At 45.3% G+C, this 12,192-nt stretch overlaps 1 protein-coding gene across 1 annotated transcript in view; it reads right to left on the bottom strand.

The window, feature by feature from the left end:
* Window positions 1-296: 296 nt before the first annotated feature.
* LOC108928891 (acid-sensing ion channel 4-A-like) overlaps window positions 297-12,192 on the bottom strand; it is an 85,406-nt gene continuing 73,510 nt past the window's right edge. Inside the window, exons 2-10 of the mRNA XM_018743089.1 lie at window positions 9,209-9,353; window positions 8,326-8,453; window positions 8,076-8,229; window positions 7,366-7,419; window positions 5,640-5,793; window positions 4,587-4,678; window positions 4,174-4,253; window positions 1,668-1,787; window positions 297-1,115 (exon numbers count right to left, since the gene is read on the bottom strand). Of these exons, the coding sequence (XP_018598605.1) occupies window positions 1,002-1,115; window positions 1,668-1,787; window positions 4,174-4,253; window positions 4,587-4,678; window positions 5,640-5,793; window positions 7,366-7,419; window positions 8,076-8,229; window positions 8,326-8,453; window positions 9,209-9,353 (1,041 nt within the window). The 3' untranslated portion in view covers window positions 297-1,001. The remainder of the gene's footprint in view (window positions 1,116-1,667; window positions 1,788-4,173; window positions 4,254-4,586; window positions 4,679-5,639; window positions 5,794-7,365; window positions 7,420-8,075; window positions 8,230-8,325; window positions 8,454-9,208; window positions 9,354-12,192) is intronic.

Raw genomic sequence — 12,192 nt, 5'->3', positions numbered from 1 at the left:
ACCGTCCAGCGACTGCATTGGTGTGTGTGTGTGCACGTTCGAGGACATACGCACACGGACCACTGATGTTAATGTGCAGGGCAAGATAGGGGTAAAAATGATCAACTGTCCTACACATGGTGTTACTCACAATAAGCATGTTTTCCGTGTTTGCGTTATACAAAACTTGAACGAAACCGACCTTGCGATGCCGATAAACATCTCTAAAAACAAACGGAGTTCAGTGTCACTGCCATAACATCTCCTAGAATTTAGATTTTTTTAAAAGATTTTTAGAATATTTTTAAAATCCTGCCCTAACGTAAAATTACAAAAGTTCCTCTGTAATACAATTGTTAATATTTATATTTTTATACTATGTACTGCTGTACTTTTAAAATGAAACAAACAAAAATGATAATGTTAACTGTAAAGTGTGGCTCCCATAATTAACGTAATCCAGGCTCAAAATGGCATCTTGGGAGATGGAAGACATATGGGCTACAAGGGGCACTAAACATATGTGTTAATATGATGGAATAATTAATTAAAATACCGACCAACATAAAAAATACTGCGTGAATTTCGATTCATCGATGCGTATCAAATTAAGAGTATGAGAAAGGTTTTTGTTTTTGTTTTTTTTTTTTTTTCCAGAATAGACGGGGTCAAGGTGACATGCAGTTATTTCGCGCACCTCTGGCAGGGCCAGTAGCAAAATCATTGGTATAGAAATTGCAGCCACGGGAACAGCATCCTTGGAGAGGAGGATGAGGATGCGAGTGTCCGGCAGTCGGCGGCCGGCAGGGAGGAGCCACGGTGCTCCATCGGCGCCGTCCGAATGCAGCGCTCCACTTTGGCTGTAGCTTTCACTGGTGGCAGAAGTGTGTGCTGAGCTCCCACGCTCTGCGGCCTGTCACTGAGCTCAGATCCAGCACTGAAAGAACTTTTCTTCTATCTAATTCTTCTTCAAAATGGCCGCCAAGGCCACAGGGTCCAGGGTGGGTGCTGGGGGTGGAGTCCTAGCAGGCGAAATCCTCAAAAAGCCCGCGATGTGCATGGTGGTGGTGGTTTGGGAGCATCCCTGTGGGGTAGGACGCCCCCTCCGCGTGACTCCTCGTTGGTCCGCTGGACTCCTAAAGGCCGCAGATAAAGCAGAATAATAAAGACTACATTACCCACGGTGCAAAGCGGCATAACGCCAGACATTTTGTTCTGTTCTGTTTGAAAAGACCCGTTTCACATTTTCGCAAACGGGAATGCGAAACCCAAGTCAAGAACAGGGTTCTAAGTGGATGCGATCCATTACACATTAAATGCTTGAGCTGCAGAAGATAAGGAAGTGTATATAACATAACTCCATTGCCAATTAGAGTATTTACGTGTGATATTTTATACACTGTAGTGAATTAAAACTATAATGTGAATAAATGTTAAATTCTGAGGGCATGGCAACATTTTAATCTTTGCCAAAATATGTTACTAGTTCATAGTTCAAACCTTTAGAAGCTGCAGATCACACAGGGCAGCTTTTTGTCTGATTTCACCTCCACCGACTGCCATACGCCGGTGCCTTCTGGTTGTACTGAGGACGTAGTCTTGGATACTATCGCGCCTGAGTCTATTTGAGGCTCATTGCTGAGCTCTTCTCCTGCAGCCCCCAGTTCCAATTACAGTCTGCATCTCACCTTAGATTTGATGTCGTCCAGTCTGATGGTGGCGACTGCGTTCTTCTGATCACCTTTCTCATCCTTCTTCTCTTCCTTCTTCTGTGGTTTCACCAAACGCAGCAGTCTGGCCTTGACCACCTGTAGACGGGGAAGAGAAATGCCACTGTTAAATTTACATTTACACTTATTCATTTAGCAGAGGCTTTGGTCCAAAGCGACATACATCTCAGCAAAAGTACAATTTATGCATTACATTGAGAGAAGGAGACATAGCTGCCTACATGAAAGTCTCAAGCAAACCTAGTTTGTTCCCTACCACTTGCTGCACCGAGGGTCATTGTTCGAGTAGGTGCATAAGACACAGGATAGACAAATCCCGATACCCACACCAATTTTTTTTAATTTATTTTTTTAGTAAATATTGTAAGATACACAGACGAGCTGTACAATACCAGAGTAATGTCTGAATAAAGGTTGTATCTGGGGATGCTGCTGGAGTTATGATGTGTGAACGGTTACTCTATAGATGATCTGAAGAGATCTTGGGCAAAGTGGATCTGGAAAAGGTGGGTTTTCAGACCTTTCTTGAAAACAGACAGAGTTTCTGCAGTTCTGAGTGACAGGGGAAGGTCATTCCACCACAACGGACCCAGAACCAAGAACCTCGTTCGCGGGACCACCAAGCGAGCAGAAGTAGATGAGCGAAGGGGCCTGGCTGGGGTGTACTGGTTGATCAAGTCCTGTGAATAGCCGGGAGCAGTTCTATTGATGCATTTGTATACAGTAACCAGGGTTTTGAATTTGATACGGGCAGCTATAAGAAGCCAGTGCCGAGAGATGAGTAGAGGAGATACATGGGAGCGCTTTGGCAAATCAAACCCAACTCATGCAGCAGCATTCTGTAGAAGCTGCAGAGGTTTGATAGCATTAGCCGGAAGGCCACACAGAAGAGAGTTGCAGTAGTCCAGACGGGAAGTCATCGTGGCCTGGACAAGTAGTTGGGCGGAGTCAGTAGCGAGGTAGGGACGGATCCTATGAATATTATGCAGGATGTATCTGCAGGACCGGGTTGTGGCTTCAATATGTTGAGAGAATGACAGACTCGCATCAGTCGTAACTCCCAGACTCTTAGCAAAGGAGCTAGGCGAAATGAGTCAGTTTGATCGAGAGGTTGTGACAGGAGGACAGGCCAGCTGGGAGGTAAAGAATCTCTGTTTTGGAGAGGTTGAGTTGGAGGTGGTGATCATACGTTCGTGAAGAGATGTCCGACGCACCAGGTGGAAAGGAGAGGAAGAGCTGGGTATCATCAGCATAGCAGTAGTATTTGAAACCATGGGAGACTATGACCGGACCAAGGGAGGAAGTATAGATGGAGAAAAGAAGAGGACCCAATACCGAGCCCTGCGGAACACTGGTTGAGAGAGGCAGAGGAGAAGAACGAGAGCTCCGCCAGACCACTTGATAGGATCTGTCAGAGAGGTAGGACTCAAACCATCTGAGTGCCGCACCTTTGATCCCAAGCGGGATAAGAAAGGAGAGTAGAATCCAGTGATTTAAAATGTCGAATGCTGCAGACAGATCGAGGAGGATGAGGATCGAGGAAAGGGAGGCAGCTCTAGCAGCTTGGAGAGCATCAGATACCGCCAGAAGGGCGGTCTCAGTGGAGTGACCAACTTTGAAACCAGACTTATAACCATCAAGGAGATGGTTCCAGGTGAGGAAATCGGACAGTTGATCACAGACTGCCCGCTCAAGAGTTTTGGACAGGAAGGAGAGGAGAGAGACCGGTCTGTAATTTTCAACCAGACTGGGGTCCAGGGAGGATTTTTTTAACAGAGGTGAAATTAGAGCAGTTTTGAAGGCAGCTGGGAAACAGCCAGAAGAAAGTGAGGAGTTGATGATAGAAGAGATGAAGGATGAGAGTTGCGGGGAAATGTTCTTAAGGAGTGATGACGGGATCGGATCAAGCGAGCAGGTGGTGGCTCCGCGCAGTATCAGGAGGTCAGCAACTTCAGATTCGGAGAGTGGCTTGAAGTTGGAGAGGATAGCTTTGCAGGGAGGTCGAGCGCGAACCGGGCAGGTTGATGGCGAGATCAGTGATCGCTTTGACTTTGTCTCTGAAAAACAAAGCAAAGTCTTCAGCAGTGAGAGAAGAGGGAGGAGGAGGTGGCAAAGAGACTGTGTGGTTTTTTGGATGCAGACTGTATTTTGTTGTGGGAGAAGGAGGTTTTAGCTGAAGAGACAGCAGACTGAAAAGCAGCTAAATACATCAGAACTGAAGACGTCGGATGCCCCTTGTCACACGCCTAGCACTCCTGAGTTCTACATGCTGTTCTTCCACAAGGGTTCTGCTGAGGAGCATCTCAATCTGTTTGGATGGAGTGGACATTCATCCCTTGTGAACAATGTCTCAGCTCCAACTGAACAAACATTTATTCTGAAAGCTGATGTGACTCTTGAATGTTCCATCCTGCAAACCCCAAGTTTGATCAGTCCAAGATAAACGCATGGAATTACCAATTACCTCGTAGATGTAGTCAAAGATTTCCAAGATCGTCAGAACACTGGCACCGATGAACAATCCCATCTGTCCGCCAATGTCGCCTGCTCAGAAAACAGTCATTTCACGGTGATGAATGTCATAGAAAAAGATATACAGGATCGGTCAAAAGTTTGAGTACACCAGGGCAGCCTGGTTAATACATTTCTGGGAGGAACTGGACAGAGTAAAAGCAAGGCAACACACGGGTGTCCTATATCGCTGCGAAATGCTGCAGAAGAGCTGGGAAAACATGGGGGCTCATTTTATAATCAAACTTGTAAACCAAATGCCTTATGGGGGGGGGGGGGGACTTGTTCCACGTTTCCAGCATGTGAACTAAAAATTCTGACTAGTATTGCATACAATGTGGAGAAATATTAAGTGCAAATACCCACCCAGTAAGGATGCCACATCATATGCCTTCTTCTGTTCAATGGTTTCATAATTTAGAGCTTCAAAGAAAATATCCAGAACAAGAAAGTTGTCTCTGAAAAAAAAATCAAATACAACCATAACACACAGGACCACATGATCTTAGGCACTTTACTACATCCTCCACAATGTGCTTCACTGTACACTGCCAACAGATTAATACTTTTTTCCAGTCCCACAGACATGATTAAAGGTAAAATGCAGTAAAGCTACCCTACATTATTTTTTTAACTTTGCTTGCAGTAGCCATAGTGTAAAAGGGCGCTCGAAAAAAGGAAAACCCAAAAAGCACAGTCTTATTTTGGCTGCGGCTTTGAAAGTAAAAGCAATAAATTTGGGTTTAGTCACTGCAGGATTCGAACCCCGACTGTGCTCCTGCGCTACGTTCTAAGCAGCTACCGACAGCACATCTCTGTACATTTCTTCCCTGTAGAAAACAATTAATAACTCTCCATGCTACATCGCCTCCCGCTGTCTGCCATCTGCCGTCATTCTGGATAGAACAGCCAATTTACACAAATAGTTTTTTCACCTTGTTATAATGCAGGTGCCAAACTCACTTCAAAACTATAACAATTAAAATATCTATTTAAAACTATCAGACTGTGACAGGTATCCAGGCAGCATCCATCTTGTCACTAGGTTGAGGGTGGCATCGAAAGCTACCGGTTTTACAGTCGCAGCGCAGACGGAAAATCAGTGTGTTATTGGAGCCACGGTGAGCTACAGCTACAGCTACAGCTGTTCATTAGTTACAGAGGAGGTATAATTTATTAGTATTCCATGAATGTATTTCCGTTCATTTTCGGAAAATAGCAGGTGGCAATTAGTACGATGTTTGACGAACGTGACGCTAATGTAGCGTGCGTGCGAACTGCTAACGGCCGTTCTCTAAACTTCACAACGCCCAGAGTATTTCGGGGTATTTCCAAGTGTGTTAGGGCGACCTGTCGGCCCCGGTGGCGAATCCCAGTGAGAAAGACGGGTGTGGTCCGGCCCTGCTCCGAGCGGGTTACCTGATGTACTCCTCGGACTTGTTGTACCTCTTGGCGAGGTATCTTGCCGAGCCTCGGCTGGGTATCTTCACCATGGAGAGCTCCTTGCCGTAGCGGGTCAGGCTGCAGGGAGTCTGGCACGGACAGAAGCTGCTGGACTTTTTCTGCAGCATGACTGGAAGCAGAGGCAAGGAGCGCATTCAGAACAGGTGCCAGGTGTCTGCTTGGATTCGTCTGCCTTTGTACCCAAGCGAAGGATTTGTGCTAAATATTACATTGAGCAGGCAGGCAGACAGACAGACACACACACACACACACACACACACACGCACGCACCACTTGTCCCATGCAGATTTGCGGCAAACCGGAGCCTATCTTGGTAACACAGGGGGTAAGGCTGGAGGGGGAGGGGACACACCCAGGACAGGACACCAGTTCATTGCAAGGCACCCCAAGCAGGACTTGAATCCCAGACCTGCCATAGAGTGGAACCTGGCCAAACCTACTGCACCACCGTGCCCCCCTTTTCAGAGCAGACACTTCTCTCCAAAGCAATTTATGATGTTGAGCTACCTAGCTATTCACCCATTTACACAGCTGGGTGGATCTACCGCAGCAATTCAGGGTAAGTACCCAACGTAAGGGTATTATAGCAGTAGGTGAGGTTTGCGGTGGCAACCTTCGGGTCCAAAGGCAGCAGCTTCAACTGCTACACTATTAGCAGCCCCTTTAGAGCCGTGAATAAGAGGTTCGAGTGGAGAAGGTGGTCTTTAGGGTTACGGAGCGGATCGACACCTACAGTGGGACAAAGTCACATGGCCCTGATTCCACAAGACATCCCACATGTGCCCATTCCATTATTATTATTACTTTTAAGGAACACCTACTTCCACACAGTTTTGATAAGCTCAGGTTCTTGGGACTGTCTCTCACTTGACTGCAACATATGATTCGTAACCTCACCCCAGCAAACCTCCACAAGATCTATTTTTCAGGGTTTGCTCTTATCAGCTTCCTCCAAAACGGCCCCACAAGGTTAGGAAAACACATACTTTTACGCACATACAGTATCTCCGTCTCTTTCACGGCCACATCCAAGGATGCCCTTGTCACTTCTTCCTCTGTTTATGGCAAATTTCAATTTCAAGGAGCAAAAGCAAGAGGTAGATGTTGGTCTGCGATATCATGAGTACAAAAGCAGCGATTCCTTGTTTCCGCGCAGCTGTAATGAGATCCTCTGTATGCGGGGGCCAGTTCATCACCTGACGGATTGAAAAAAAGGACCACTTCTTCTAACAGCACGATCCTGCGAGGTTCTGTATCGCAAATACGGCACATTTATTCCAATTATGTAAATAGAATATACTTTCGATGATGTAAGGTTGGCCTATATCTGCTCATCCACCCGATAAATGGGGACACTCGACTTTTGGGAAAAAAAAAAAATTACATTTCTAGGCTTATTGGAGCCGTAGCTCACATTTGTGGTGAACTGTTTTTTATTGGTGTCATGAACTTCTCGGGGAGGGAGTAGCGCGGGGTATGTGCAGATAAATTAGCACGTAAATTTACAGCGAGCTGACCAGTTTCAGCAGTCAGACACAACAGGCTGGTGTAGTTCGAATGACAGGAACCTTCGAACCCATGCCCCACCGCAGCCCAGGCCCTCACTACCACCCCCCAGACCCCCACTGATCTCTTATGTGATTCACCACAATGGTGTCGTGACGCTGACTCCACCTCTTACCCAGAGCGTCGTCCACACACTTGATTTTGTTCGGGGGACAGATGGTCGTGTTTCCTGGGTCTGGAAAACAAATTTAGATCAGCCAATCAGAAGACATCGATTTTTCATAACCTGCTTGAAATCCCTCGTCCCACAGAAGGCAAAGGGAATACCAACAATGCCTTCTCCTTGTCACACTGGCTCTGGTTACAGTTTGGAATAAAGTGCCACATCACTGCCTCTCGAGCATATTTAGGAAGTCTTTAAAAAACAATCAGTGATTCCTTCTCCAGCATATTGTGGGACTCACCACAATGATCGGTAGACAGGAATTCATCAGCTGCGTAATTAATTGGGGAGTATATGAATGCAAAGGAGACAATATTCTTTGAGCTAATGGTTTTATAATGGTTTATTTTTCTTTTGAAATCAAGAAGATTTATCTATAATCACCGCAGAGGAAGTGGGTGTTCATTAAACCGCGGGATGAGTAATTGAAGGAGTATCTCGGTATTTCTCCCAGTCTTGCCTGAGTGTGTAATAACTGTTCGGGGAACGGTAGGACAGTTACATATCAAGCTAATGGGCCGATAATATATATATATATATATATATATACATGTCTCTGCTGATGACTGAGTGACAGGAACGAAGGAATGAGTTACAGACAAGGGTGAATGAGACGGACGCAGAAACCGGGACACGGATGGGTGAAGGACTCAGATGTACACCTGGCATGTGGACCATCCTGCAGTTGCAGTGCTTCACCACTTCGCTGGTCTCGCATTGCAGCCGGCAGGCGCTGATGCTGTAGGTGTCGTATCCCCGGATGAGCTTCTCCGAGTTCGCCTGGCAGTTTCCCCACGGCTGAGGCAGGTAGGTCAGCTTCAGACAGAGAGGGCAGCAGAGGGTCACTGCGGGGGCGAGGGGTATACAGGCAGACAAGAGGTAGAGGTGGCAAGGGGACGGGCCGGTGCCTACCCTCTGCTCCTGGCAAGAGACGAATGTCTGGAAGCCGGGCGAGATACCAAAGCCCAGCTCGTGGATGTACGGGGGCTCGTCCTGGCTGTGGATCTGCACTCGGATCCCCGCCTCCAGAGACGTCTCATCTGCCGCAGGAGACGGGGAGACGTGTGAGCGGAACCAGAGACGGAACCTATACATGATCCGCAGGTTTGACAAAGTGATGAAGTTCATCCCAGAGTGCTAGAGCAACTCTTCTGTCACCACACAAGACTGCTGCCACACAACATCTTTCTATCTAGTTGAGTTTTTTTTACCGCAGCCTAAGTACCTTGATCAAGGGTACAGAGCTGTATATACTATTTCTATTCTGTATATATTTATTTATCTGCATGCAGTTTTACTGGCACTCTGATACTCATATGCACCTTGATAATTACTCAGGTATCTTTCTATCTATCTATCTATCTATCTATCTATCTATCTATCTATCTATCTATCTATCTATCTATCTATTAAGTCAACAAGTCGAAACAATCTGTACACCCATGGGATTATCACTTCCATATTGTGCCATAATAAACTAATATCTTTATTCTACTCTCATTGGAACTATGCGCTTCTAGTCAAATAAGCATGTTCTCGGTTTCAAGTCCCACTTACGGTTTAGAAATGACGTTTGTGCAGAGTACAAAGTGAAAACAAAGGGTCTCCAAACCTTAATAGTGGTGGTCACTGAACTAATTGAAATGGCTGAATTTCATTGACATCTCATGAAAAAGCTATAAAATCCATAAAATAAGTTTCAACTTTTTATTTTTTGAAGAGTATGGAACCAACCACTTCTTCCTTAGAGACGCCACTTTTCCACAGCGCACAACATCCTCTCATCCTGACTTACTTGTCTCCTTCCAGATGGGAAGATACTCATCCTGCTGGATGTCCAGCATGATCTCCAGGCCGTTTCCCATCCCACCTTGCTTTGTTTTCCTTAACATGGTCTTGTTCCCATTGAAAGTGTAACATTTCCCGTATCTGGTGTAGACCTGAAGAACAGGGAAAGACATTTCCAGTTACATTTATCCATTTAGCAATGCTTTTCTCAAAAGCGACTTGCGATATTAAGCTACCTGCAATTATTCACCCATTCACACAGCTGGGTAAGGTAAGTTTACCAGAGCAATTCAGGGTAAGTACTTTACTCAAGGGTACTACAGCAGTGGGTGAGACTCAAACCTGCAGCCTTTGCATCTGAAGGTAACAGCTTTAACCAGCATTTACATCACATTTACAGTGATTTTACCTGAAATTCCACATTGAAATCTTCTTTGAATGCATCAAGACTTCAGAGAATATTATATAATTATATTATTAATATCATATAATTATTCAGTGTGGACAGTCCTTCTGTACATTTTTCCCTCATATGCCTGTGTGCTTCAGATGGGCTGTGGATGGAAAGGGGTCGCGATCTAACAGGAGGCTGCAGCCACAGGACCCTGAATACAACCTTGAACTGGTTCTCCATCAAGGGGTGTGAACATGAAGTTGCAGACGAGTGCGAGGTAGGAGCTCCTCCCCAGAATGCAGGATCTCAGGAGCAGGATCACTCTACGCTGAAGAACTGGCGACGTTTCTCGGAATGAGCGCGCACCTCCGAGATTTTAAACCGCACCTCGGCTCTCTGCGCTCCTCTTATTGACAGAATACAAAATTGCTTGAGATCTAAAATAAACCGCTATAACTTAATTTGCACATTTTATCCTTGTACACTTTTGCTCGATGTGGACGAGTCTCTGAAAAACTGGCGTTTATTGCTGGTCATCTTAACTGTACCTCAAAGACTTGACATAGTCAGCTTTAAGAATAAGCCAAGGAAAGCACAATGTTAGGAGGAGAGATGTGGAAGTGGAAGTAAATGTGAAAAAAGGGGAAAACATAGCCTGGGTTGTATTTTGTTAGACAATGGGGATTTAATCCTGAAATAAACACTATGTACCGTTACTCGGTGAAACGCGTCCTGTGTCGCGGTTCTTTGAGAATCATAAACGTACGGGGATTACTGGGGAAAAAAGAGCTTTTATAGCAAAAAAGAGCGCGGGGGAGGCAGCTACCTGAGAGAAGCGCTCCTGCTATCTACATTTCGGCTTTGCTGTAATCACGGCTTGGTGGGACTCGGCTCATTTTTGGGTGGGAGTAGCATTTGTCAGCGAGGAGCTCGGGTCCTGGGGCGACTGTTTGGAAACCTCCACAAGGAAACGGAGGGGGAGAGGAGAAATGCACGTGGCACACATCGCAGCCTCAAAATCAATATGACATTCTGCCAACGTGGAAGAAATAGACGGCTGGTAGTGTAGTGGTTGGAGCTCTTGCCTTTGGACCCAAAGGTCACAGATTTGAATTTCACCTCTGACTGTAGTACCCTTGAGCAAGGTACTTATGCTAAATTACTCCAAGAAATGACCTAGCTGCATAAAGGGGTAAATAACTGTAATAGGGATTAATGTTTGAAGTTGCTTTGGAGAAAAGCATCAGCTAAATGAAAATTTACCTGGGTTGGTTATGCATGTGATTTATATCTTAAAAAAATAAAGCCGGTGTTTTATATCGTATATAATTCTACCAAGCACTTTGGAGAAAAGTGTCTGCTAAGCGAATAAATGTAAATGCAGTGCATTTAAACCTATCATATCAGTCTGTTTCATTATATTTGATAAATAAAGGCCTCAAGAACACACACACTTTTAGAACCGCTTGTCCCATACAGGGTCACGGGGAACCGGAGCCAACCCGGTAACACAGGGCGTAAGGCCGGAGGGGGAGGGGACACACCCAGGACGGGACACCAGTCTGTCACAAGGCACCCCAAGCAGGACTCGAACCCCAGACCCACGGGAGAACAGGACTGGGGTCCAACCCACTGCACCACCACACCCCCCGACAATATAATATAAAAACATAAATATAATTAACATTTAAAATTAGGAATAATCCTAGAGTAATTAAACCTGTCATCCCAGAATATATCCTTCCCATTTTTTTATTATCACTGATCAATAAAAAACCTCATGAATATGTAAAGACCATTATGCTGGATAAGTATGCCACAGAAATACTGGCAATTTAAATATTCTGACTCCTTAAACTTGGAACTCGGTACAAGGTGGGGACTCTGGTGGAGGTCGGAAAGTAAGACACAAAGTATGAGAGCTAAAAAGTGGAAAGATGTTCCCCTGCATATCACCTGATTTTACATCGGCTTTGAGGTAATATTCTCTCACATCCGGACCTTCGGAACAGTTATACAGCTGTTGATCTTCATTATTGCCTGTAGTTTGTGCCAACTTTTAGAAAACATAACACATATATTCTGCTTTGTCATACATCCACATGCATTATATGGGATTATACAAAGTAACTATCAAAGATTTTCTTGGAGTCTCTGTAACATTTATTTTCAAGAACCACAAACACTGGCTCCTCAACTTACAAACACTACTGGCCCAAAGGCCTGTTCATAAGTTGTTTTTGTTTGTAGCTCTAAAATAACTGTTGCCACAAAGTCACAGTAAAGGTTAATGATACAGATGCAATAATACACACACCCACATTTCCTGAGCCACTTGTCCCATACGGGGTCGCAGGGAACCAGAGCCTACCCGGCAACACAGGGCGGAAGGGACACACCCAGGACGGGACGCCAGTCCGTCACAAGGCACCCCAAGCGGGACTCGAACCCCAGACCCACTGGAGAGCAGGACCCGGTCCAACCCACTGCGCCCCCGCACCCCTCTGCAATAATACATGACCTGATTTATACAGTGACTTTCTTTAAAAAAATACAAATGTGTTGTAAGACCTATTTACTTAATTGCTTATTTATTT

The sequence above is a fragment of the Scleropages formosus genome, chromosome 14 (assembly GCF_900964775.1).
Source record: "Scleropages formosus chromosome 14, fSclFor1.1, whole genome shotgun sequence".
Taxonomy (NCBI): Eukaryota; Metazoa; Chordata; class Actinopteri; order Osteoglossiformes; family Osteoglossidae; genus Scleropages; species Scleropages formosus.
The sequence above is the reverse complement of the archived record's forward strand: the minus strand, read 5'-3'. Positions and strand labels throughout refer to the sequence as shown.